At 41.3% G+C, this 27,608-nt stretch overlaps 1 protein-coding gene across 1 annotated transcript; it reads left to right on the top strand.

Annotated features, from left to right (window-relative positions):
• The first annotated feature begins 1,624 nt into the window (after nt 1–1,624).
• GXYLT2 (glucoside xylosyltransferase 2) lies at nt 1,625–26,249 on the top strand. The gene is made up of 7 exons (XM_037385367.1): nt 1,625–1,915; nt 9,500–9,689; nt 9,887–10,018; nt 16,428–16,679; nt 17,671–17,794; nt 20,998–21,170; nt 21,918–26,249. The coding sequence occupies exons 1-7, from the start codon at nt 1,701–1,703 to the stop codon at nt 22,098–22,100; spliced, it is 1,269 nt and encodes a 422-aa protein (XP_037241264.1). The 5' UTR covers nt 1,625–1,700; the 3' UTR covers nt 22,101–26,249.
• The last annotated feature ends 1,359 nt before the right edge of the window (nt 26,250–27,608 follow it).

The following is a 27,608-nucleotide window of genomic DNA, read 5'->3' on the forward strand; positions in this document are numbered from 1 at the left end:
TACTCAAAAGGCCCCCACCCCAATGAAGATGGATCCCCCCGCCTGGGGATCATGCTGATACAGATAAAAAACAGCCCAGTGGGCATGTATTAGCTTGACTGTTTAGAGTGGACAATAAGGAAGGACTAATCGTTAGTTAGCAGATGTTTTGAGATAACAGAAACTAAACAACAAAGACTGCTAATGTGTGCAAAGATAAAAACTTCAGGTAACTGACCAAGGAGATGAAAAGTACATCTTGTAGAGGCGTCAGACGGAGGAGATGCTGACTGTTCGGAAACCTTATGTATATGCATGAGTTTGTGTAATAAATATCGGACTGCTTGTTGAAACGGTGTGCAAGTTAGGAGGAGCGATCCCCCTTGCACGCGGCGCCGTAATAAACAAACATACCCACATTATGACTCTCCTCGAGTTGTAGAGTTCGATTCCACACGTCAGTATGTCGATCTCTTGTTCAGGAGACTTTGTCCTCGCAGCCTGTGTAGTTACTTGTCTGAAATGTAACACTTTCTCTCAGCACTGTGACTTCAGCCTTCACAGGACAGTTGCAGAACTGAGCATTTATTTGTTTAAAACAGATGAAATAGCCCTGCGGAGAGCACACTTCCACAGAGGTGAGGGACATGCCGAGAGCTACGCTGGGCATCTCAGCTCCATGGCCTTTCTCCAGTGTGGGTCAGCAGTGTGAGGTCACCGCTCTGCAGGGCAGTCCTTGGGGCTGAGACCGCCACGCAGTCTAGCTCGCTTCCAGTACTGACACCATGAGGGACGTGGGGGGCTCTGCTTTCCCAGTTCCCAGGTTGGTGTCTCCATTCTTCTCACCGTTTCTGCTCCAGCTCCATGGAGCAGCAATATGGCTTGTATTTCTGTCATGCTGTACGTTTAAAGGTCATAAATCAGGTTATGGATCTAAGCAGGACTTATTTCTGTGAAATTCACAGCGTTGCAGTCTCTGTTGATGAGGCACAGAAGACAGGCTAAGGCCAGTCATTTGAGGACAAGTTCAAAGCCCCCCAAGGTAAGTGAGCGGCTCTGTTCCCTCACTGCTCTTACAGGTGATGCTCTTTACCGCGGTGCAGTAGCAGGTGTGACCGGGCTGGTGTGTAGGCAGGTGATGGCCAGAGGCTGCGAGGTGGGGGGATGCACAGCCGTGTGCCTGTGGCACCGTCAGGTGAAACACGCTGCGGAGACCAGCCTCTTGGCTCACCGCTCCCTGAGCACCCCTCCGCACACACTCGCGCTCTCCCAGCCCCGCACATCGCATCAGGCCGGGGTCTCCGCGGGGCGCGGAAAGGGAGGGTACCCGTGAGTCGCGCAGCCTGCCGGCAGCGTTCCTTCCTGCAACGCGGAAACGCTGTTTGACCGGCGTTATTTAGCAGCGAGACTCGTTCTGAGCCTCCGCGGCCCCGTAACCTCTGCCTGCGGGCCGTCTCCCAGAGGTTCTGCGGCCAGCGGGCGAGCGCTGCGGCGAGCTGGGCGTCCCGGCGCGGCGCCCCGGGCCCGTGCGGCGGCAGGCTGGCCCCCCCTGGCGGGGGCCGCTAGTCCAGAGAGTACGGTAGGGCGCGCCCCGCCCCCGCTGCCGGGAGCCGGGCCGGGGCTCGGCGGCCACGTCCCCGCGCCGGGCCGCGGGCGATGTCGGCGGCGGGCGGGCTGAGCGGCGGGCGGGCGGCGCGCCCCGCGCCCTGACCTCCCGCACTATGCGGCTCTCCTGCAAGGTGGCGGCGGCGCTGCTGTGCCTCGGCAGCCTGCTGCTGCTCTATCTGCTGGCGGGCAGCGCCGCCGCGCCCCCGCGCCCGCCGCCCGCGCCCTCCGCGCCCGCCCGCCCCGCCGCGCCGCTCGCCCGCCGCCAGCCGCGGCCCAGCCGCAGCCCGCCGCGGAGGAGCCCTGCCCGGGGGAAACTCGCCAGCGCCAGGTAACGGTGCCGGCTGCGGGACGCGGAAGTTCGCCCGGCCCACGCGTGACCGGCCGGCGCCCCACGCGCGACCGCCCCCCCGGTCTTTGCCCTCGGCGGGGGAGCCCGACGGGTCCCTCCTGCCAACCTCCGGCCCGGCCGCTGGAGCCTGCCCGCTGTCAGGCGTGCCCCAGCCCCACGCGTGCCCGGGCTCTCCCGCCCCGTGGGTCCCCTCGGCTGTGGCCGCTCCCCGGTGTCCCTTTGCCACCTCGTCCTTCCCTTTCCCAGATCTCCTTCCCCTCGTCTCCGCGTGTGGCTGGTGATCAGAAACCCTCGTGCAAACTGCTCTGGCTTGAGAAGGACAAACTTTCCTGTGTGTTTTCACTTGGAGCATGGTTGCCAGAGATGCCATGAAAGTGCGTGGAGGTCTTACCTCCGCTTCTGGTCCCCACGTCCGAGCAGGATGATACCTCCTCTGCGTGCCTGTGTGAGGGCGGCCTCTGAAATAGCTGCATTTCCATTAGTTTTGGCCTTGTTTTGGAGGCTGACGTGGGGAGTGTGGTACTCGCTGGCTGGAGTCCGTGAGGAGCTGCTGTCAGCCTCGGAAGCTGTGCTTCTGCGAATTTTTCGTTAATGTTGCAGGGAAGGTGCCTGGCTATTTCTGTGCGGAACTACCATGTTCCGAACTGCAAGGCACCAGTGGATTTAAAGCTCTTGATCTTTTTGTTTTGAATGCTTTTTATATGTAAATTAATTTAGCAGAACTTTAAAAAAAGAGTTTAAAATCGTGGTGTGGTGTGTTTCCTCTTTCAGTGCCTTACGGGCAGAATATTTTTTGAAAACTAATTGCTTCAGAAAAAGATAGGGCAGGGTGCTTTTGGTGGGTGGAGGGCTGTTTTCCCCTTTGCATTCCAACTATATTATGGTCAGTGTGACCTCATATATCTAATTAACTTGGTATGTCTTTGTGTCTTTGGTTCATGATTTCACAGAGATGTTCTGAATGAAAGACTATTCCTGGGTTTTGAGCTCTTATTCCTTAACTTATTAAAGCAGTTGGTTTCTTATGAGCATTGTTACCCTACTGAATGCAAGAGATGTTTACTGTGGCTGAGAATGGATCATGGACAGAATTCAAATGCATGTATTAAAGCAGGATTATTTCCACTAGCAACTGTACCTCCTGAAGTCATTTTTCTTTAAGGCATATCTCTGCGATTATCATGGAAATCAAGAAGAACACTGAAGGAAGGAGCCCAGAAAGTATGAAATTGCTAGAGAGTGTAAACAACTGTTCCATTTCAATGAGCATCTTCATGTTCCAAAATTTGACGTTATCTAACTTTTCTATTATTTGTTGACTTTGCAAGTACTTTTTACAAGGTCTACAACACAACAACAACAACAACAAAAAACCCAAAAGAGAGGAATACTGTATTTAAACCATGCCTTTTCTTCAATTTTTTTTCGTTTGTTTTTGTGAGGTTTGGTGGTTGGTTTTTTTTCCCCCCCTCACATCTGCTGGCACGGCATGATCCCACACTGTTGGCACTAGCAGGAGTTAGTATAACTGAGAAGCACGATTCTGTGGGTCCAGTTCTGTCCCTTGCTGAAAGATTCTAGTAAAATAAAATTTATGTAGGTGAGGGCATCCATAAAAAAAAATTGGGGGGGAGTGGGGGGGTGGCAGTGTGACATAATGTGGTCAAAGTCAAGCAGATGCCAGTCTTCTTGGAAGGGCAGAAATACCCACCAACGTGTGCCATTCTGGAATGAATTGCATCCACACTCGCACAGTGAAGGCATCAGGTGGTGGAATCTGCTTAAAAAGCCTAATCCAAGATACACTGAAAGCAGTGTGAGGCTGTTTCTGTGGGGCTGGAATCTGGAGTGGAAGAAACAATGATTTAACAAGTTATTAACTCAAGGAGTGAGTGTTCCCATTGATTTGATAGGCGTTGTGTATGCATATGCTCACAGTAAAGCACATCCAATGTGTAACATGCTGAATCAGGGTTGTTACTGCCTATTCATTCCTATAATACAAATAATGATTATTTTAGTTACTCCTCATGAGCAAAGGAAGATTATTTTCTTTATTTGATGTGAGAGATCATATATGATCTCTTCATATTCCTTCAGGATAATAAAAAATCTGATTATGACTGTGTAAGAACTTCTGAACTGATCGTGGTATATGTACTTATATGTAGACTGCACAATTGATTCAGATAACCTCAGTAAAGTTTTCTCTATGTGAATGTAAAAAGTTTTCAGTTTTGCCAAGTTGATTTGTGTAGTTTTGTCAGAAGGATGCAGACTTTGGGCTGAACTCAGAAGTAATCAGAAGCATTATCTAGGATATGTATTCGCTTTATAAGAATTAGTCATGTTGGAGGCACGGTGAATGGTATTTTAAGTGGGATTTTGCAATACCACTTTTTGTAGTCACATGATAATGATAGAAGACATTAGTTTTTAAGTTTTAAGAAGTGCAGGTTTCTTTTAATGTGAGTATTAATACATGATAAAACCTTAATTTAGTTGCAATTCAGCTGGCTGGTACCTAGCAATTATTAGTAAATACATTCATGTGTCCTGCTTTGGTCATTAGATAATTTTGACAAACATAGATGAGCATTGCATTTGAGTTTCTGGTTAGCAGTGAAAACTGATTTTTGACGGTGGTTTTACTGATCCTTCCTCTTGGAAGTGGCGAGTCCTATGCCTTCAGTAAGATTTTTTTAATATGAAGAATTCTAAGTACATGCCGAACCAATGTGTACAGAGTATCAAAAAGCAAAAGGGTTATTTTACATTTGAAGGGCAGATGTGGCCACACTTTCTATTAAACCAGCGTGGCAAGGCTCGGGAAGTGAACCATTGCCAGCACATTTAGTTCCCTGGAAGTAACTTTTCCAAAGCAAAACATGTCTTATATGGCAACCTGTCAAGATACTTATTTCTTTGCAGCCTGTGTGCACATGAGTTTGGATTGAGTTTGATGGCCTATAATAACATGCTGAAGGCCTGAAGAGCTCATAACTTGTCTAACAAAGAACTCACTTGATAAAAGGAAAAGATAGAAACATTCATTCTAGTTTTCAGTGGTTTTCTCCCTTTTCACTGAGCAGTAGAAGGAGGCTGAAACTTCAAGTTTTTGATGGTCAGCAGCCACAGTCAGTTTTGTGCAACTGCATTGAAGTGAGAAAACTTTGTTTAGAAACATGTAATTTATATTTTAAAGTGTGTGAGATAATGTGTTTCATATAATTGAGTGACTGTTGGGACATTGACTCAGTGTTGACTGTCGGGAAAGGAGTCTATTTAGTGAATCACCAGTTCTGATACAATGTCTAAATCTAACCTTGTTTAGGCTGCAAGAGTAAATGAGATCATAATATGAAGAAGGTTTTAAAAACTAACAACTATATTGCATTTTGTAAGAATCTGCATGCATTACCTTTCTCTCAGGAATAAATTTGAACACTTGAATAGATTAGCAGGCTCTGTAATGAGATGGGAATGCATTATTTTGAATGGATCCAGATTGATGTAGACAGGTTTTGGGTTAATTACGTTTGAGACACTTTGGCTGTGACTAATAAGAAAATTGCATGTAATCTAAACTTTAAGACCTAGAAATGTACACTATTGTGCTTGAGCACTCAGGCTTCTTCTGCTGTGTCAATACCCATGCCTGTCAGGAAAAAAGCGTATGGAGTAAACAAAATACCATTGGGCAACTGGGTGGGAGTTGGTCTGTATTGTTGGAAGGCCTTTGCTATAAACATTTTAATGTGCTACGTATTATCAAGTCTGCCTTCAGCTGTTTCATAAGGATGTATTCTGCAAGGATTTCCTGATGCTTTCTGTAGCTCTTAATCTTAGGCAACAGTGCTTAATTTTAAAGACACATAATAATAGAACAACAGCAGGTAAGGGACAGCAGGAAGCAATTTTCTCTGAACAAATAGGTAAAACAGGGAACAGAGCACAGAGTTGGACATGTTATGTAAGATAGATGTATGATATACCAACAAGCTACATTTCTGTACTGAAATTAGAAGACGGATAACAAGGCAACAAAGACCTTGTGTATATAGTTTCTTTATTTGTTCTTGTCAAACACATTAAACTTTAAAGCCCAGGTCACTATTGTTTTACATGCATTTGAACATTTAATTTAGGTTATGAAATCCAATTATAGACTCGATCCATAACCAATAAGTTGAACTATAAATGAATGCATGCACATATGAATGTTAGCAAGAACAGGTTACTATTAATGATTGTAGTACACTGTGTGGACCTATGTACTTTTTAATGTGCTTGGAAGTCTCTTGAGGTAGGTAACTATTACTACTGTAACAGCTGTTTCCATTTTACAGGTAGGACAACTAAAGCATAAAGAATTACTGACTCACCCAAAGCTTTTCAGGGGCTGACTTGCTGAAATAGAGCCAAAAATGGTGCTCACCCGCCTTTCAACTACTGCCTGAAATCTTTTCTCTGTCAAAAGCCTATCGATATCTTAGGTTGATAACCTAGCAGTATGTTCTTTCTTGCTTGCCAGCTGTTTTTTATTCTATGTTACAAATTGTATCCTTTGTACAGTTTACCAGTTATTAATGTACTCCAGCCTTTAAAACAAAGTATGAACCTTTAAAAACAAAGTACACACCTTTCATCTTCCTTTTGTATTGTCTAGGAACATCTGAGCAGGCAGTGTTTCAGAGAAGTCCTAGTTTCCCAGTATGCTTGCTCAGCCACTGGTAACTGCAGGATAAACAAACGTTTACTATTAGAGGAGATACATTGTATCGATGCATAGTTCAGTGTGTACCTTAACTTTATCTGAAACCTCAGGTTAAAGAAGGCCTTTCATTAGCTGCAAGTTTGTTTGAATGAGAAGGGTCCTGGTGCCCAGCCCGACCTACTCCAGTAGAAATGAAGTAGCAGCTTCACAGGTATAAGCCAAGTTCTAACCTCCACTTTGTCTCTGATGACACGTGGTGGAGGCCCTCTTATTTTCAAGAGGGGATCCGGATAAGCCAGCATAGCCATGTATTCTGTGTGAGGGTGAAGCATCCTAGATGGTGTTGGTCAAATTGGAACTGTTTTGGTTGGATGCTGCAGATCTTTAAGGAATAACCTTTCATCCCAATGTTATTTCTCCCAGTCCCTTCCATTCTTCTTTGCACTGTATGTACCAGCATGTATTAGCAGAGGAGGGAAGGGGAGTTGTGATGTTCTTTGCTGTAATCTGCTCGTTTGCCTTCCTAGCAGTTTGCCGTTGCCTTTACACCTACCACTTTTCAGACTTCTGGATAATAGTAGTGATCTTGTAAAAGCTAACTGAAATAGCTGTGAAATGTATCCTGCTGTGGCACACTTTTATCTCCCTTTCCAGCTTGCCTTTGTTTTCACAGCCCTTTAGTTTTCCTACTTAAAAAAAAATGCCAAATATTGTGTCCCAACATTCTTCTGTACCTCATTGCTGCTTCCCTCACTAACTTGCCTTCAGTGTCCTGGACTACTACTGAGGTAGTTCAAATACACCTCATGCTCCTTTCCTCAGAATTTCTTATTCCTACTTAGGGCATTGCAGGCTCCTGAACTCGTTTCAGCCTAGGCCTTCACAACTCATAATTCTTTATCTCCAAGGCTCAGCTTTCTCCTCCACACTCTGGGGCTGGGGGTGTGTGTGTCTGTGTTGGCAGACAGCATGTCTCTTGTTCATCTGTAGCTGTCATGGGCTTGCAGGGCATTCTGCTTTCATGGACATTTGCTTCCGCTAAGGCTGTTCGTTGGTAGTGGTTGTCTGCATATACTGGATTTTTCACTACAAAATAGCTGCATAATGGAGAGTTCACTGTAGCTAAAATTGCAAAGAAAAGCTTAGTGCTTTGGTGTTGAGTTTTGAAGTGTTTCAATAAAAGCTTAGAGTTTAGTCCCTCTCCCAGTGAATTCCATTGCCACAAGCTGTATCAAAGCAGTTCTCATCCTGCATATGGCTTGATTTAGAGACTCAATTAAGAGGAAACATTAAACAGATAGGGAGAAGGGGGGAAAGGGGATCTGTGTGAGCAGCTAATTATTCACTTCAATAATTCAGTGGTTTTTACACTAATAGGTTGGAAAGTAAATACCATTTCACATAGATGTAGTATTCCATTATTTATACACCGATGAAATTGGAGTTTAATTAAGGCTAAAGCCTAAGACTTTAAACCCTTAATGAAACATGTTGCGTTTTATAGTTAGTAAAGTATCATTGGCTGGTATTCCTTAATACAGAGGTGGGTTACTCCGTAGTATAGAATGCTGCTGTTACACAGAGCAGCATTTTAATGTCTGGAAAAAAGATGGCAGCTTTATAACTCATTTTTCTCTCTATTTAGAACTTTTGTTTCTAGTATTAACTTTACTGAGTAATTGTATGTGTGTAATTGTGTGCACTGTGAATTGAGAAGAGGCAAGGATTGATGTCCTCTGTTCAGTGATATGTCAAGAACTGGTAGTGATCTATGATTAGCCCTTTGAACTCTCCAATACTGATTATGATGCTTGTACTTTTAGTTGCTTTGACAGCACACATCCATGTAATGGAGTAGAAATGTTATTTGTGTTGGAATGTCAATGCAATACGGAGGAAGCATTCCTGGAGGTTGTGATTTTTACCCCCATACTGATGGGGACACACACACAAACCCAAAAGGCCATATTTTCAAAATGTTTTCAACTCCCCAAGAGAACCCTGATTTTTCTGGCAAGCAAGTAGCTTCAGTGTGCCTTTTACATGCAGATTCCCTTGTAGTCTAGCTGGAATTTATTTAAAGCCCGCACAGATGGGTGCTAAGTGAAAAAGTTAGAGTTTATATTCCACAAGCAGACAAGGGCCAGTCTGATCCGTCTGGGACATGTGAATATGTTTGGTTTTAAAAATCTCTGTTTTAGGAAAATCTCAGGGATTCCATCAAGTGAAATGGAGAGCAGTCCTTTGAAACTATGCCAACACCTTCAGGCCAGGATTAAGGCATGCACTTTTAATAGCAAAATTAATTAACTGTTAGAATAATTTACATATGGATGGAATAGATATTTTTTTTTAAGGTATGGATGTCTTCTTCCCGCCTAACCATTAGGAGCCTAGTAATGAAGTTACTGGATGTAGTTCTGTGATCTGCATTGTGTTAGAAAGTTGGCTAGGTTGTAATAAGTCCGTTCTGGCTTCATAACCTCTAAGCTGGAAAAAAAAGCTTGTCATTTGCACAGAGAAAGCTGCTGTCTGGTTTGAGGTGCTATTGAATTAGTTTCATCTGTGTATGTAGTGCAGTGATTTATGCAAATCCAAAAACATAGGAGTAACCAGAAAACTTCTGAAAATGGCATATTTCATTGTGTTGTAATTTTAACGCTCCTGATTTGTATCATTGACAAAAATTGGCATGCCACTAGCATGTTCTGTGGATACCTAGTCAGAAAAAAACTTTTGAACCCTTAGAAAATGAAGGGGAAGAAAAAAGCCATGGAATCTGCTAATGCAGGATTCTCTTAATGTCTACCTCAGTATTTTTTATATGCCTGTTGATGAATTTTCAGGAAGCCTGGAGACCAGAAACATTCAAAAGAGCCTTCATCTTTGCAATGCATGCATCTGGCAGTGGTGGCATGTGGGGACCGGCTGGAAGAGACGCTAATCATGCTGAAATCAGCAGTTCTCTTTAGCAACAGGAGGCTCTGTTTTCACATTTTTTCTGAGGACTCCCTTAAGCCTGAATTTGAGAAGAAGGTGAGTTTCATTGTCATTTGCTAAATGAATGAGTTGTAAGTCACAAATCTCTGAGAAAAATTACATTGATGTCAACAAGTAGCAACTTAAGCACTTTTTCTGCTGCACATTGTTTGTAAATTCCTTATGCATGTTTTTTTTCCCTAGAAAAAGCTATATAACATGTAGTGTCTAATTCCTTCCCCCATGTCTTTCAGTTAAAGGAATGGCCTTCCTCATATACAAAGAAGTTTCAACACAACATTTACCCAATAACCTTCTCTGTAGGAAATGCTCAGGAATGGAAAAAGTTATTCAAACCATGTGCTGCCCAGCGCCTTTTTCTTCCGGTAAGGCACCTGGATTTCTGAGTACGTTGCTTCAAGAAAAGGTTAATTCCACAGAAAGGAAACTTTACTGGTATAACATTAAAACTATTTTCAGGCTGAAACATCTGCTTAAAGATAATTTAGTCTGTGCTTTAGCCACTTAAAAAAACCCCAACCAAACAAAAACAGAAATCCAGCCTTGCTTTTTTCTCCTGCTAACAAAGGATGTGTGTTTCTTATTTGTCTCTAGTTCCATTAGCCTCTTGGACTCCTAAGAGTCGGTGCGAGAACTCTTTTCAGGGTAGATGCTGCATGCCTTCCATAAATAACATTCCTCTCGGTGTGCAGTCATCATATTGTCTGTACCTGGTATCTCCCTTTCCATATGTTAGCCCTTAGACTGATGCTTTCAGCAGTCCCTTTTCCTTGAGTTTTATTTCTTTCTCCAACACTGTCAGATTTGCCCTTAAGGTGAGAATTCCAATGTGCTCCAAGTCAGATTTCATACAAGAGCCCCGTGTGTGATGGGATCTTCAGATTCACTGAAAAGTTGTATTCTTTGCTGTATAATACTTAGTGTCATAAACTTGGAAGATATTTAAGGTTGCTGGAGAGAAGGAAGGTGTTGATAACAATGTTGCATATGCAGAAATATCAGAAATTGAATGAACTTTTGCATAAAGCGATTTCTGTGGAATTGAGATCATCTATCAAAAATATCTTGTGTGTTGCTGTTGATTGGGGGTGGCTCCAATAAAGTGACATGCTCTTCACATGATCCAGATTTCTTCATTGCTGTCTTATGAGAAATGGGGGGACACACAAAGAAATCTTTACTTTCTCAGATGGAAACAATCAGGAGACAGCTGCACATCCAGATACGTAGACTATGAATACATATGTGAGAAAATATGTGCTGTCAGCAGTTCTGTTTATCTGCCTTTTAGGGTTAGACTATCAAATGCACAGAGGCCAGATGGGCTGAAAGTAACTCCAGCTTCAGCAGGGATCCTCTCTTCCCTGAGTAAATATTTGTATCACCTGGAAAATAATCTCTAAGCATTAGCTTGTTCAGTACAGATTGTTTGTAAGTATGTACTCAGATGGGCTTGTTTTCACTGGGTAAACACAATTCTCTGTTCGTATTTCGGTAGTATTTTTTGTCATTTTGGTAGACTGTCATTCACAGAAACAGTTTCACTTTTATTTGTCAGCACCCTTCTGATGACAGAAAATGGTTATGTATTCATGCTGATTCCTTTAGGCTGGGCAGTGCTTTTTTGCTTCCTTTTTTGTCACTTGCACGTTGCCATGACAGTTCTCCAGTTACTTCTTGTAAAGAATATTAGACTGCTGCATGTTGTCTTAGCAAAACTAGAAGGCAGCCTGAACTGTAAATGTTTGTTTCTCTTGGGGCAGTTGCAAAATGTTGTGTGTGGTCAGGCTGAGGTTTATGGCTTCGAGTAGGAGTGGTTGTCTGAGAGCAGTTGCAGCTGACACTAATGTGATGTGGATAAGTAAACAAGTTGTAGTAATGGCTGAAGTGGCAAGTGTCCAGTTGGACTTTGGTACTCAAGTTTGAAGGCTGACAGAACCATGGGCTGTTTCTGGGTGATTTCAGCCACCATTATTTTTCTCAGTGCTTAATAACTAGGATTTGATATCCCATTTGAACGAGACAATGCTGTAGAAATCTGGTCCACACACAGTGGGAGCAGAGGATTTCTAGTGTTAACTGTTTAGAGAACTATTTTGACTTTTATTTTAAATAAATACCAGCAGGATATCTATCCTTTTTTTCTTATCCTTCCCTGTACTAAGCATTTTCCCTTACCGTGGCATAAAGTGTGACTGGATATGGGGAGGACCCCAGGAGAGCAGTAGTTGAGTTTATCAGCTGTTTAGCTCTCAGTTGTGCAAATTGTCTTGCTCCTGATAATGCTAAGCCTGAGTGGAATGCGAGTCTTTGATTCACAAGTGCCTCTCCTGCCAAAGAAATCTGTCTTCTGCAGCACCAGCAGGCATGTGAAAGTGGACAGGAGGGTATGAGGAATGTGTTAAGGGAAAATTGAAGAATCTTTTGATGGTTTTACTCACTGATAAAGCTTAGCTCTGGGATGTGATCCTGCAGCTTGTAGTAGGGTTCTGTTTTGTCCTGGGTAACAGGTTGATGTACACATTCCCAGTTTGATCAATCTATTTGGGTTGCTAAAATATTAAGGACAGATCATGTGGCATCCTGCATTTTGTAGAGGCATTCAGTGACATCTGATCGTGTTTGCCACTTATATGCAGGGAAAGTACATTGAGCCTCCATGTAATCTCACAAGTCTAAACCTCTTGCTGCAGTCTACTATGATAAAACCATCAATGGGATTTGCAAAGACATAATAAGAGAGATGTGGATCTCAACATGAGCACAAAATGAAACTTTAAAAATAAAGTAGGAAGGTAATGCTCTCAGCAATCCCTTGAAACTGTTCTGTAACACTAACATGGTTGTTAAGACACCAGGTGAAAAACTCTTCTGTTCTCACGAATGTTGCATACCAGAGAGCTGGCTTGCAGCTGTCTCTATATTGCTGTTTTGGAGCTATATGAAATGCTTAAGGGATTTTTGGATTATTTTAGTTCTAATAGTAACTAACATATAGAGCCCTTCTCAAAACACTTAATCTACTGAAGAGCTTTTAAGGTAGATTAGCAATATCCCTGTATTATAGCTGTCCTCTGGAGTACACTGAAGTATCCAACCCAGTGGATCAGTGGCAGCACTGGGAATAGATGCCAGGACCTTATCTAGATAAAAGTCTCCATCTCTGTTGTAAATTGAGTTAATTGCTTGCTACAATTGACTTTAGTAATTTGACTTCTTGGTACTGCTACGTTAGCATCAAGATTTGTGATTTGTCACTGATTTTGGATAAAGCTCTGATAAACTGCCACGCTAGCCGTTACAAACCATTAGGTAGCACAGCTTCACAATACACCAATATGTGTTTACACAATAGTGTGTTATTACTTGCCAACCTTGCTAACACAGGGAGAATCTATGGAGACAGAAGTTGTGAAATCAAATTATAGATAATTGAGTATTTAAGTGAAGTGTCAGGCTAAATATAGTCAGTTCTGTGCAGAACTTTTTGACAGATTTGCTAAGAATACTTTATGTAGCTGCAAAAAAAAGATCACACTTCTAGCTGTAAGCGCCTGTCGAGGGAGGAGGAACACAAGTACAGACAAGCCATATTCCTGACCATTCTTTTCAAAAATCACAGTCTGTCAGGTATGTCTACATGGTTTGTGCTAGTAAGCATGAACTCGGACTACCAGACACAGTCTTGCATTGCTTATGCTCCAGGTCAGATGCATGTCATTTTTAACCTGCAGTCATGTCCCTATGGTTAGCCCTGCTGGCGGGCTCGGTGCACTCCCAGAATGAGCTGTGCAGCATCTGGTTCAGGCAGAGCAAGCTGGAGCAAGGTCCCTTGGACCACAAGCTTGCCTTGCGCCCATGCTCACCTGGTTTTGACATTGAAAATCAGCAGAGTCAAAAATTCATTGTCTCTTCTTGTATGCTTTTGAATAAGTAAAAGCTAAATATTGTTTTAAGGGCTGCGTAAAGTCAAATGTATTATTTTGAAAACTTTTATTTAGTTTAGGAACAGAGCTACCTGAAAGCTATGGGACACTGGGAATGCCGGAGTTATTTAAATGAAGTTTATCCCCAGTGTGTAACTCCATTGAAATCCTGGGAGTTATGCACAGAACTCTTGCAGACACAGTTTCTGAAATTAAATTCTCCTACCCAAGGTGAAGTTAAATGCATTGCCAGAAGGGGATGTGATCAATTCAAACTGGCCTGTGTAGGCTTAAAATAAGTCTTAACTCTTCACATGTGAAAGGGCTTAAAGCAAGTACCACAGCTTTTCTTTTAGCCTGTTAAGTGTCACTGTGGGGCAACACCTCAGACACAGGAGAGGGGAGAATCTTACGACAAACGAGAAAGGAAGAGCGTGTGAAGCCTGAGTGGAGGAATAAAAGATGGAAAGCGTGGGGTCAAATGCTGGTAGGCACCCACTTCACAAAGAACTGAAATACCTGCCTGAATCCTGTTATATATAGGGAAATTATTACAGTCCATTGTAAGTGGATTACAATTAAAATAAAAATGCAAAAATAACGTTACAGTAAATTGTGTATATTTAAGTTTGCTGAAAGAACAGTTTTCTGCTGGAAGAAGCAGTGCCCAGGCTGTCACTTACGCTTGGGAGGAGTGCCTGTATGAGCCCATTAAACCTCCCCCTTAACTCTCTATTGGCAAACGCCTGAACAGGGCACCCTTAGAAAAAATATTACGTGGTGTACAGTGTGCTGTGGATGCCTCGGGCAAAGTCTAGCAGCTTCTGCTCTCTTTGTAGTCATGTGTCATCTCCTGTCTCCAACTAAATTTTGGGGTGAATATTTTCTCCCTCCCAATATATTTTGATTTTATATGATGTCATATAGTAGGCCTGTATGAATTAGGGCTCCTAGGTGCTGCAGAATAATATACAATATCCAGGATATCCTTAAGCTGAAAGCCCCTTTCTTCTTTTCAGCTCTCTGTCTTCTGCTGTTTTACTCTTAAAGTAGCTGTCTTTTTTACTTGGTTGTGGTTTTTTTGTGGTTGGTTTGTTGTTTGTTTGTTTGTTTGTTTTTAAGTAGTGGACTCTAGGATATCTAATATGTGCAAATATTTACCTCTGAGCTCTTTATGTGTTATTGAATTATTTGTATCACTGATTTATTGATATCTCCACATGCTGTTTTGTACTTTTTGTGGAAAAATGAGGTATTGTTATAACCTTCCATCCAGCAGCGTGATCTGGATTGTGTTGGACTTGTTTACTTAGTTTCTTGTAAACAGAACTTTTGTTTAAAATATAGAGGCACTTGCCTTCTCCTGCTTGTATTGCTGTTAGGAAGAACATGTAATTATCATGTCAGAAATATAGCTCAGGGATTTGTTAAACTTGGTTAAATGTCAGTCTGAATCCCAAAGTGTTCATTCAGGTGAAAAATCTCATTTAGGTCAGTACTCATGGGTTTAGCATCTCTGTGTTGCCTGTTGAACGTGCTTAAATGTAATTTCACTACCACCACCTTGTTCAAAATCTTAATGTTGTTCAATCTATTTCATAGGTAATCTTCAGTCACAATACATTTCAATTTATGTAAAATTCAAGTTCTTTATTGGAATTTGTTGTTACCCGCATAAATAGGAGAGTTTGTCATTAGTATCATTGCAAATGGATAACAGAGTGATTGTTCTGTTCTGTAACATGGTGAAAATCAGTAGCCTTTTGGATTTGCTTTTCAGAGAAAGGAGAGAAATAGGGCTTTTGGCTGAGACCAAAGTAAGAAAATTCTAGTCCATCAGGAATTTTTGGACAGTTCTAGGAAATAATGAAGAGCAGCAATAAAACCACAGTTGAAACTGATGGTCAGCTTTAGCTAATGATATTTATTCCTTAAAAAACAGCCTTAGAAATAGCTGGTGCAAACATCAAGGGAGTTTTCTTGGACTGTTGATAAAATATATATAATTTGCCCTACAAAAATTAATGAATGAGCATGTAAGGATTTGGATAGCCACAAGGGGGAACATTGTCCACAAGAACAGATTAAATATCTTGGATCTAACTTACAGTTTACACCCTTCTGACTTGACTAGCTTTACTGTGGTTATTCTTGATACAGAGTCTGACAGCAGAGATCAGAATCTGACCTGATAAGTTTTAATACGACATTTGTATTTACCAAGTAAATTTTGGTCTTCAGCAGGATGCATATACGTTTTTGTGATCAATAGTTTTCTTAATTAATGTGAAATATTTGTATATATTAATACAAGTCTCCTAGGACCACAAGGTTGTAGTAGGAAAAACAGTCATTAGAAACTTATAAGGAAACATGATACTAAATGGAGATGAAAAGTATTCTGTTATACTAACTTACGCTTGCTGACTATGGAAGAAGCTATATGTTTCACCACTTAGGCATCTTGAAAAGAACTGACAGAGCTATGTAAATATATATTCTTTGCATTCTATTTCTGAACTGATACTGAATAGTCCTTGCAGGTATTTTTGAGAGCTCAGTGGATTACTGTTGTATGAAGTTTAGAATCCAGCTTCTGTAATTTGGTAGCTGTTTTGCTGTGTAGTTTGGAAAAAACCCAAACAATAACCAAACAACAACAACAAACCAACCCAAACAAAACAAACAACAAGCCAATAACCTGATAACTGTTGTTCTTATGTGTAATTACATTTAGCTGATAAATCAATAACCTCTTTCAATCTATCAGTTTAAAATTTTGCCAATAATCTTCCTGTTTGTTATTTCTTTTTCATCTCTTTCTTTTCTTACTGTGCAAACCCAAAAGGTCATTTTAAAGGATGTGGATTCTCTCCTTTATGTGGACACTGATGTTCTCTTTCTGAGGCCCATCGATGACATCTGGCACATCCTGAAAGAGTTCAACTCAACACAGCTAGCTGCTATGGCCCCAGAACACGAAATACCAAAGATTGGCTGGTATAGTCGATTTGCGCGTCACCCTTATTATGGGACAACAGGAGTCAATTCTGGAGTGATGCTAATGAATTTAACACGGATACGCAACACTCAGTTCAAGGTGAGAAGAAATACAGCTGTTGCAGAAACTAATGTTTTATGTGTTTTTCACATCTTAGTATAAAATTACATAAAGTTTGTAATATAAAGAATATGAAAAATTTAAGATGTATGTAATTGGGTACTAAATGCAATTACAGTGAAAATTACTATTAAAACAAGTAAAACTTCCTCAGGAGGCTGGAGGACTGAGAACTTGCCAGATGAAGCAGTCTGTTAGCAGTAATGAAAATGGCTTTTTCCACATTTCATCTTCCCTTGAAAGATACATGAAAGAATAAACTCGGGGATCTTCGGTGCAGTCACTGTGTTGTTTTTAAAATTGGAAAGCTTGATTTAATTAACTAGAGAAATTTGTATCCTGCTGCAGATCAAGTGATTCCATGAATTGATATAAATCAGAAGGAAACATTTTCATTGACATCTGACATCTCCCCTCTTTTGTGAAAGGCATGACTTGTAAAATCTTTATCTGTTTCATTAAGCACATATTCTCTAATCTCTTTAAAAACTTCATTTACCCCAAGTGGTCTTGTTTCTTAGTCAAGGCCAGGGGTTTCCTATATTGCTATAGGAATGGTTTGAGTAACAAAAGCCCTTGCTCTTAATATCATAATTCACACGGAAGGTAATTTTTAGTCTGCTTTTTTCCTCACTTCTGTATCTCAGTTTTCACCTTGTCACTGCATTTTTCCACTTTACCAGTTTTTCTCCCTCCTGTTGCTCAGAATAGGAAGATTGTGAATAGCAGGAGCTGACATCAGAGCTAGACCCAGGAGACCGTCCTTTCCTGTTTAGATAAACAGGAGCACAGTCAGCTCTGCTGTTCCAGCCCTGTCCAGGTCTAACATTTCCTGGAAGTTTTTCATTTTTCACTTAGGTATCTGACATAGCTTAGCAGACTTCCTAATATGTGGGTGTCGCACTCTGAGCCTTTTATGACATCACTGTTCACAGTATTAACCCATTGCTTCTGTTTTTCTGCTCTGCAGAACAGCATGATACCAAGTGGTTTGACTTGGGAGGAAATGTTATATCCATTATATCAAAAGTACAAAAACTATATTACATGGGGAGACCAGGATTTACTAAATATAATTTTTTACTTTAACCCAGGTAAGTAATGATTCTTGAGTCATGATTATCTGTGTTAAGAAAATCTCTTGAACTTGAAATTTTTTAAAAGTGCTATTTGTTATTTATAATATGCATAATGTACTCTGGCATGATATTAATGTAAGTACACCTAGGATTCACAACCTATGAAAATACTTCTGAAAATGGTGCAGGTAGTGGAACTCAGACTTGGTTCCATGGAATAAGTAAATCTTTTTTCTGGAGATTCTTAGAAAATAAGGCAGTATAACATCAATGATGAAATGCAGGAATGAAGTTTAAGGTGTGTGCGTGCTTAAGAGTGCCACTGCACCACGGCCTAGCTGAAAAAATGTTTTTGTTTCAGGTATTTATAGGAATGTGAAATTGGAAAACTTTCTGAAAAGCTGTGCTCTATTTTTCGGAAATCCAGCTGAATTGATGCAAATGAGTAACAAAGCTAATATAAACAGAAAATAGACATAGCCATTGGAATCTCTCTGCTAAAACTGTTTCCCTTCCTACTTTTTCTCCTTTACTCAATGTTACTTTTTGAGAAGGATGCATCCAGCCTCTCAGCTGAACGATCCAGCCTCTCAGCTGAATGATCCAGCCTCAGCAGGCAATAGGATAATGTCATCTATTCTGCTGCTTAGATTTGTGTGTTTTCTACTCTTCTGTATTCTGTGTGAGGAGCTGTGGAGGACTTCAAGTCTCTCAAAACCTTGTTCTCAAGGAAGAGATGGCATAACCCACCCATCCTAGTGTGGACCAGGTTATGACCAATGTTGTACGTCCTTGTCAGCCCAGCAAAACATCGTATTTGATTCTTGTCTATCACTCTTGCACAATGTCTCTGTAAACAACGTGTAATATTCTTGACTTGTCCTTTGTTTCCTCTTGAATTGGAGTTGTATTCACATAAGTGTGTGCTTCCAAGGAACTGGCAAGTTTAGGTATCTTTATTTTAGAAGGGTGTGCCTTTTTCCACAAGTGCTGAGACAGTTTCTGGAAATTCAGCCCCTTGTAAGTATTTTGCACTGATCACACAGAAATGACTTCAGGCACTTCTGAAAACAGTAACATCTGAGAAATGTGAGGATTTCAAAGTTGTAGCATAGTATGTGCTTCCCAAAGAAGTTGAGAACCTTATTCGTGCTTCTAAATGGATGTTAAGTATTCATTCTTATTTGCTTTACTTTGTTTCCTATGTGACCTTGTATTCCCTCAAGTGATCTTAACGGAATAAGTTTAGATTTATCTTTATTTATTCTGTTCCCTTTTCTTTTTCTCTAAGGAGTCATAGGGTATGTAATTGGATATACCCAAATCCAGGCAAATGAAAGGAGAGAGCAAAAGCAAAGCAATAAGCTAACATCTGTTTACTGCAGACAGATGTCAGACATCAGTGTCCCTGGTACACCATGTTATTGCCCTCGAGCCTAGGGAAAATAAAGTGGAAGAAATCTTCATTATGAAATGATAAATTAATTTCCAAAACAAAATTAATATTATGGGAATAGGGTCTACCAAAGGAAGAAAATGATGAAATCAGATCAGTTGTGAAGTCAAACTCAAGCTGCTAACTTCAGTGCAGAGGAAAAAACCCAAAGATTGCAAAAATAATTTAATTCTGTGATGAGAGTATTCTCTCTGAAATCCACATGTTGAGACTTTCTTTCTGCACCATAGTCTGTCTCTTGCTTGTAACTGGTAAATAATTGTTTACAAATTAAGTAACATCAGACTGCACAAGAAAAGGCAACAAAAGAACTGGATACAATTAAAACACAAAACTAGTCTTTCCCGAGGTTTTAAACTGCTGGGTTGTTGAGACTGGCCTGGGAAGGAATCAGTCAAGACTGCTGCAGGTGGCTTTTTATAGATGCAGTGTGTTGGCTTAAAAATACATGGAACTGTGTTACCTGGGGCCTCAAGAGAGGCCCCCTTTCCTCCCATCTCCGAAGACTGTTCTGATGATTAATGGATCTGAAGGCTCACAGAGCAGCTAGGGTTTGACTCCAGCTGTGACAGCAAAAATGCACAGAAACATCACAGTGGGGAGACAACCAAGAATACTCAGGTGACATGTATGAAACCCAGTAAGCACCTGATGACATCCTCGCCCCACAGTGACCTGCTGATGAGCTGTACTTGCAAACATCTATTCAGGGTTACTGAAAGGATCCTCATTAACTGTAACAGGGTTTGGATCAGGCATTACTGTTCTTCCTGTCGTTTTAGCAACACTGGGGAGCAATTCCAGGTGTGTGACAGGTCAGACTGAATGGAAACCCCTTAAAATCTACCCTTTCTGGAGAAGTCTCCTGATAGAGAGGCCTTAAGGGAGGAAACATTTCAGAAACTTTTTCTCCTGCTTCTTCAAGAACCACACAGGACCAGCTGCAGACTTCCTGGGAAGCTAGGAAAGGCCAAGTGAAGAATTCAATCTTCAGTGCTCCTGATGTGACCTGCCAGCACCGTGCAATGATACACTGTACTCCATTTCTGAAGCAAAAAGGTCACAGGGACTGGCATGATTTATTTTAAGCATATTGCAAATGCTGTGGGTGCACAGAGAAAGTTTAAAAAAAAATATCAGTAGGAGACAGGCAGTTACAAGCCCATTTGAGAAATTAGGCTCATCTTTAAATAACGTAGACCTGTGAAATTAATGGATGACAACCCTTAGAAGGACTGTGGATAAAATACACAACCTCTTATGCTCTGCTGTCAGTATAACAGATTATCATAACCTCAGTGAAAGCTCCAGCAGCAAGCACTGTGTACGCTTTGCAAATTTTCCCATGCTGTCTCCAGCAGGATTCAGGATTTTGCATAACCCTCACCGCTATGTGTGCTTCCCTTCTCATTTCTGTAGCTCCAGAAACTTCTTGCTAGGGCAGAGGACCCTAGATAGTGCCACCTGGTGCATACTCTCTGGGTTTAATTCTGGCATTTTTAGCTTTGTAAAATCCTTGCTTGGTTTATGTTTGAACCCAGTTGTGTTGCCCTCTCTTTCTGTTAGTTCAGGTCAGTGCCGAGCTTTGTATAGTCATCCTCTGAGGAAAAGAAGTTTCTCCATCTAGCTGGGATATTTGCAAAAGAAGTAACTGAATTGTTTCTGATCATCAGTCCCAGCTTTTTTATAGAAACACAGTTTAATTTGTTGTAACTCTTGTTTGATGTGTCTTTTTTTTCTCTCCCCTGACTGACATTGTCAGAGTGTCTCTATGTGTTCCCATGTCAGTGGAACTACCGGCCTGATCACTGTATGTACGGAAGCAACTGTAAAGGTGCAGAAGAAGAAGGTGTCTCTATTCTGCATGGCAATAGAGGTGTCTACCACGATGACAAACAGCCTACATTCAAGGCACTCTATGAAGTGATACGTGATGTAAGTCTTCTAGCTCAACAGAGGCAATTGTTTTATTTCAATGTAGATTACCACTTTAACTGGGTCACTCAGATTGCTCTTCCAGCAGATCAGGCTGAGCATAGTTGCGCTTTATGTATATCCATCAGACACAAAATGACAAGGTTGCTTTCACCTCTCCTGTTTGACTGCATGCGTGTATTTGAGGTAGTTTAAATGATCTTCCTTCACTTTATAGTAAACTTCTAATCAAAAAGGCTGATAAATTGCTTTTCTGTGGTACTGGAGGCAGAAGAAAAGTGTCTGAATGGAGTTCTTCCTGGTGGTACTGCAACTCTGGTCCATAAATACCCAATGAAAGCTTGTCCTCCCTGAGCACCTGGAGCCTCTGGGCATGTGGAAGGCAGAAGCCTGTGTACAGGCACAATCCATATATCCACTTTGAATGTTGTACGTGTACAAGTCCACGCTCTAATAATATCCGTTTCATAACAGTACCCCTGTGTTAGTAAACTTTCTTTAAATACAGACTCTAGAAGTACGGTTTCTGAGAGGTTGGCTGTTTTGGGTAATACACTCTGACACACTTTTCTGAAAGCAAGCACTGTCAAGCAGACCAGTGTTTTAAGTTGATAGGCTTTGATGATGCTTTGGGAAGGTGAGGGCCAAGTCATTGCCAACCTATATAAGGTTTTATCTTACAGAAACTTTTGAAATGCCATTTTATAGCTAGTGAAAACTAATCTTTTTTTTTTTTCTTTTCTTTAGTTCCCATTTGAAGACAATCTCTTCCAGTCTTTGTACTACCCTCTGCAGTCTAAATTTCTGGATACAGTGCACACTTTATGTGGGAGAATTCCACAAGTATTTTTGAAGCAAATTGAGAAAACTATGAAGAAGGTGTATGAAAATCGTGTCATTGTCTACTTGGGGGCCAACCACAGATACTAAATGTAGCTATATTTTTACAGAGTTTTTAATTCTTGCATCCCATCTTGTGAAGCATATAAAGGAAGAGTATGAACTTCTTTACTGAAACTCAGAATTAAAGTATTTTCCTTATCTGATTTCCTAATAACCCCTGAAATTACCAAACCAGAGGAAATTCTCAAAGTCTACCTGAACTGTCCTTTATTAGGTCTTCTGTTCTCTTCCTGTGTTTGTTTACTCTTAGTTGCAGCAGGGAGAGGTGATGAGTCTCACTTTGATGAGTTTAGTTTATTTCTTTAAGTACAGCTGTATTCACTGTAACTATTTTTGAAGTTCTGCAAAAGCTTGTACTGACCTTAGGCTTGACAGAGAAGTTACGGTTTGAGCTACGTAATGTAGGGTATGTAACTTGAGATGGTAGGGCATAAATTCTTGACTACCATGAGAATACTGAATTACAGAAAAGATCACTCACGATAGGATGAGTTAAAATCTACTACAGTAAAGGGAAAGGACTTCCTTAAACTTGCACTTCTGTCTGAAGGTTTATTTCCTGCTATTCTTCACATGTAGGACCGAAGATTTCTCTTACTTAAAAAGATTAGGGGATTAGAAGTGCCTCTTCACTTTGTATTTTACAGCACTTTCTGCCTAGTGACTGTCATTTTTCCCGTTTGCTCCTCAGTAGTTTTATGAGGGCTTCTCATGCAGGAATTAGAAGGAAAACAATTACAGCATAAATAGCAAAACTATGTACAAGTAATGGGAGGGGGATGCAGTGGAAGCTGTGGCACCTGCACAGCTAATGGAGCAAGAGGCTCCTTTCTTCCATGGAATACAGTTGTGGTCTTCCCCTCCAGTCTCTTACAGTTTTAAGAAAGTATTCCCTATCTTGGTAATGCTAATTACATCAGACACAGTCCAAGAAGGTTGTGAATGAAGAGTACGAAAACAGGTACTGTTGATCTGTTTTCCTCTTTAATTAAGTCTCTTTAATTGCTATTTACACCACAGTAACAGTGATATGCCACTGACAACCATTCTTCCATCCCTGTGTTGGGAGACTGCAAATGCTGCCTCTGACTCCTCTTTTCTGCTTCACCAGAAGCTGGCGGCACAGAAATCTATTTCTGCCTGGCTCTTTTGTTCCTGGAAGCTGAGTTTTATGCTAGGATCATAATGAATAACCTCAAAGTGAAAGAGGATACAAGATGGCTTTGATGTTTATTTAAAATACTTCATTTAGTTTAGATTTCGCAAGTATGATGATCATCTTATGATATGCACAGACAAGAGCTTATTAAAACTTGCAGAAGCTGAAAGGTCTTGGGACAAGTCACTGGGGAACTGAAGGTGAGGACCCTCTTAAAGAGCAGTGATACCTGAGCGGACTCCCAGAGGGCATTTTCTAAGTGTGAGCCTGAGGGGTGTGTGTAGGTAAGCACTTGAAGAAAACAGCAGAGAGAATGATCTTGCATTTCAAGTCTGTTCAGCAAAAAAAATCAGCCATTACTTGGAACTAATCACTTTTACATTTAATAGGCAAAGTAGGAGAGGGGTGCGAAGGGTGAGATACATGATTAATGGAAGGAAAACCGATACAGATCATATATCCTGTACGTTTATGAGAGAGAAATATTTGGGGTGTGTGGATGAGGGAAAGCATGTATTTCCTAAGTTAAAAAGTAGGATTTCTGAAGAACTGCAGTTTTGGGGGTTTCTACCCTCTCCAGTCAGGACCGGTACGCAGCTTCATAAGAAAACAGACTCCAAAAGGAAGTCCTTTTAGCTTGAACTTTCCTCTCTCCTTGTGTGGCAGCTCATGAGAGGAGGGAAAACGCAGGCCTTGCTGGCGTCTCAGGCTGCCAGATAAACAGCCTGTACACAGGATGAGGTGCTGACAAACTTTTCCCAAACACTGAAGTGTGAAAATGTCTGTGACACATCCGTAAGCATGCTGGGTGAACGACACAGCATGGCAAACAGCATTGCTACAGAGTCATCTGAGCAGAGGAGGTGTGAAGAGATAGAGGCTTGGAACACAGGCCATGTCATCCTGGTCCTAGCAACTTCACTGCTGGTCTGTGCTAGTCCTCACAGGCAGGACAGACAGAAATGTCTGTTGTTTGCGCCTCTGCGTGCTGCAAATTCTAATTCGTTCGTGTTTGTGACTCAGCTGGGTTATCTGACAGTGTTTGCCACATAAGCATAAATTGACATGCAAAGGATAGAGGCAGCTCTGTGTTTATTTTGATTGAAAGCCCAAGACCCAGAAAGGCATTTAAACTTCAGTGTAGATCTTGCTGCCTCTCCAACTTGCCTAAGTATTTTCTATTTCAGCTGAAGTTTTAGTTGCCACTTTAAAAGAACAGTATGCTTCTAGCTACAGAGAAAAGTTTGAAAATGTAACCCAAATGAACATTGAAGACTTCAGAAGGCAATGAAGGAAAATTAAGCATGTTCTTTTAAAAAGATTAAGATAATGTAAGCCTAACATGTGATAGGTAGACCTTTTAGACTAGCAATGCTGAGAACTTAGAAAAAATATTAGCTTGCTTTTGGTCTGTATTTTCAAATATCAGGGTGAAGCTTGATTGTAGGTCGAATGAGGCTCAATGAGATGCATGCTGGGCACTCAAATTCCTCATTTCTGTGGTATCTACAAGCCACACAGAGTTGCAGAGCAAAAGTCTTGTTGCCCAGACAGTTGCAACTCTGCAACTCTGCTGAGTCTCTGAAGTTTAGGAGGCTGCGATTGTGTAAGCTATGATTCAGCAGAACCCTGCAACTATGGGCACATTAAAATGAAGGAATGGAATTCATTAGAAAACAAAGGCATTACTGCATATAAAATGATTAGAGATTAAAACAGTGCTTTTTATGTTTACAAGAGGTGCTAAATTATGCTTAGAAAGAACTGTGTTATGTTCTCAACAGCTGTTAAAATATATGAAGTATATGCTTTAACATGAACATTTTTGTTAACGCAATATCAACTTGCAGGAAGAATGGGGGAGGTTCCCCCCTGCTGTGCTTTTTTTTCTGAGGAAAAAAGCTATAATGTAAGTACTCCAAAGTGTTTTAAAACAATTATGTAACTTCTTTTTTTTGTTGTTGCTGTTAGAATTATTAATTTATATTCCAGCTTCTAAAACCATGTTATATTTTGGTTTTAACAGTAGTTGATTCTAATATTAGTCTTATTTAGGAATCAGTTTTAATTCATTTCGTATTTTATACTTGTGGCTAATTCCTTGCTAATTAGCCTTCATTTATTTTAATAATGGGATGTGTAAATATTTATATAGACTTTATACCCTCATTTCCCCTTCCTGTCATGTATTTTAGTTACTTCCAATGGTATTATGTAACCAAAACACCTTTGCTAATGTAACACCTTGAGCAGCAGCAGCACAACACAGGGGGGAAACGAAAATAGTTTTCTTTAAATGAACAGAAGCTCCAGCATGCGGAATGTATGGATAACAAAGGGAAAGAATCACCTTTCACACTGAGAAAGGAACAGCAGGGTATGGCCCAGACAACTGCGTGGGGGTTGTCTGAACACAAGCCCTAACCCAGCAAACGTTTGATACTCTGAATTTTGCCTGTGTAGTCAGTAAGCTTCTATGCAATGCATAAAGTTCAGCATGTAACCAAGTCCTTGCTGTATCAGCGTCAAATATTCGGGTTTTAAATTTGCTACATTATACTTGAACTTGCTGAAGATAGATAAATAGGGGCTTTATATTAAGAGCTGCTGAGCACCTCCATTTAGCCCAAAGCCATTTAATAAAGTGTCAGGCTACCAGTGCGCGTTGTACAACAAAGAACTGCCCGAGTGGGAAGCATTTTGTTGCATCATTTATATAATGTGAGAGTTTTTCTAGGCTATTTGCCTGCCTATTACAAAGCAGGCTTAGATAGCCCTGCTATCATTTCGCTTACAGGTGGAAACTGGAAACTGCTCTGTGCGTCTGTGTGTGTGTGTGTACACAACATGAGCGCGTGTGTGTAAAGAATTCTGTACCTTTTCTCAGTCATTTAATTGCTTGTGTATTTTTACTTGACAAGTGCACCAATTGTTTATAGCTCCCAAGGAGGCCTAGCAGTGCATTTCTGTGTTAAGATCCTTTGGCTTACAGTACAAATAAATGAAGTTTTAAGCACGCTCTGTGTTATGATAGATTTCTTTTAAATACAAGATTCTGTGTGTGTGTACTGGATCTGGCTGGGATGGAGTTTTGTGTTACTGATGTTACAGTGTATGTATACATGTATCTCTGCATCAAGCAGAGAAAAATGTCCCTCTTTAACAATTTTACGTGCACCGTAGTGAGACAGTATTATATGGGATATGTTTCTGAAAGGGACAAATACATGTATTTAACTTTACTCAAAGTGCTCCCATGTTATGGAGCAACCCCAGCTGTGTTACAGTGACCATAGATCAGAACCTGTCAACTAAGGAAACTGAACTTCTACTCTTACTTGTGTTTCTCCGTTATCTTTTGCTCCTTAGAGGATTTGGTCACTCAGCATAATTTCCTTTTCCTTCTTGTATTTCATTTTATTTTATTGACACTCTTGTACAGTTGCTGCTGCAACATCCTTGGTTGTGCTGTGACATCCCTGTGTGACAGAAGCTTGTGAGTCGTCTGTTCAGCCAAACCAGTTGTCTGCCTGGTGATGAAATTGTTTTCTCGCTTGCTCAACTGTATGGTATGTTGGGCTCAGTCACGCTCTCTTTGAAGTCAAGAATAAAACTCCCATTGATATTCATGAGAAAAAGTATGGCCAGTTGTAAAACAATAGTGCTCTGTACGGCGCTGCTTCAGCTCTGGCCTGTGTGGTGTTCGGTTACGTGCTCCATAATCAAACTGGTTGGCAATGTCCTGATCCAAGATTTTTTACTCCCAAACGCGGCTTTGGTCAGTATTGCTGTGGGGAGAAGACACTGTTTTTCCCAAGGTGCAGGGTAGGCAGAGGTAATGCGGGCACAATAGCAGATGGAACGGGCACTGGTGGGCATTTACCACTTGCTGGTGAATCACAGGAAGGGACTTGATCTTCATTTCCCATGTCCCTGCTGCTGGACCCGTGACATCTGTCTGAGTCTCAGCTGCAGCTCTCCTGTTTGGGAAAAATAAACTGTCGGTTGACTGAAGCGAGGCCTTGGCACTCGGTTACCCGCAGCTGAGGGGCCGGGGTACTGCAGTGGCCTCGCGCTCCCCTGCCCTCCCCGCTGCGCGCACATCGGTACCCAGGGCTCGGGCTGCGGGGGCTGTCATGGAGCACTGTCTCACTGGAGCTCAGCTATCGTTTCTCTCTCATCCTCATACGTACGCTCCTAGTAGAGCCAACTTCTCTGCCTGTTCTGTGACACCTAGAGCTGGGAATTAAGAACAACTAATTGAAAAGAAAAAAGTGACACTAATACCAGGATAAATCTTGACACATTATCAACTTTAGCACGAACTGTTGATGATTAACCAGTACCTAAAGGGGGCACAAGAAGGCTGGAGGGGG

This window comes from Falco rusticolus, chromosome 4 (assembly GCF_015220075.1).
Source record: "Falco rusticolus isolate bFalRus1 chromosome 4, bFalRus1.pri, whole genome shotgun sequence".
In the NCBI taxonomy this organism is placed as follows: Eukaryota; Metazoa; Chordata; class Aves; order Falconiformes; family Falconidae; genus Falco; species Falco rusticolus.

Coding starts and splice junctions, on each gene's coding strand:
- GXYLT2 (XM_037385367.1), top strand. CDS start 1,701: ATGCGGCTCTCCTGCAAGGTGGCGGCGGCGCTGCTGTGCCTCGGCAGC. Junction 17,795..20,997: donor AATTTTTTACTTTAACCCAG/GTAAGTAATGAT, acceptor TGACATTGTCAG/AGTGTCTCTATGTGTTCCCA. Junction 21,171..21,917: donor TCTATGAAGTGATACGTGAT/GTAAGTCTTCTA, acceptor TCTTTTCTTTAG/TTCCCATTTGAAGACAATCT.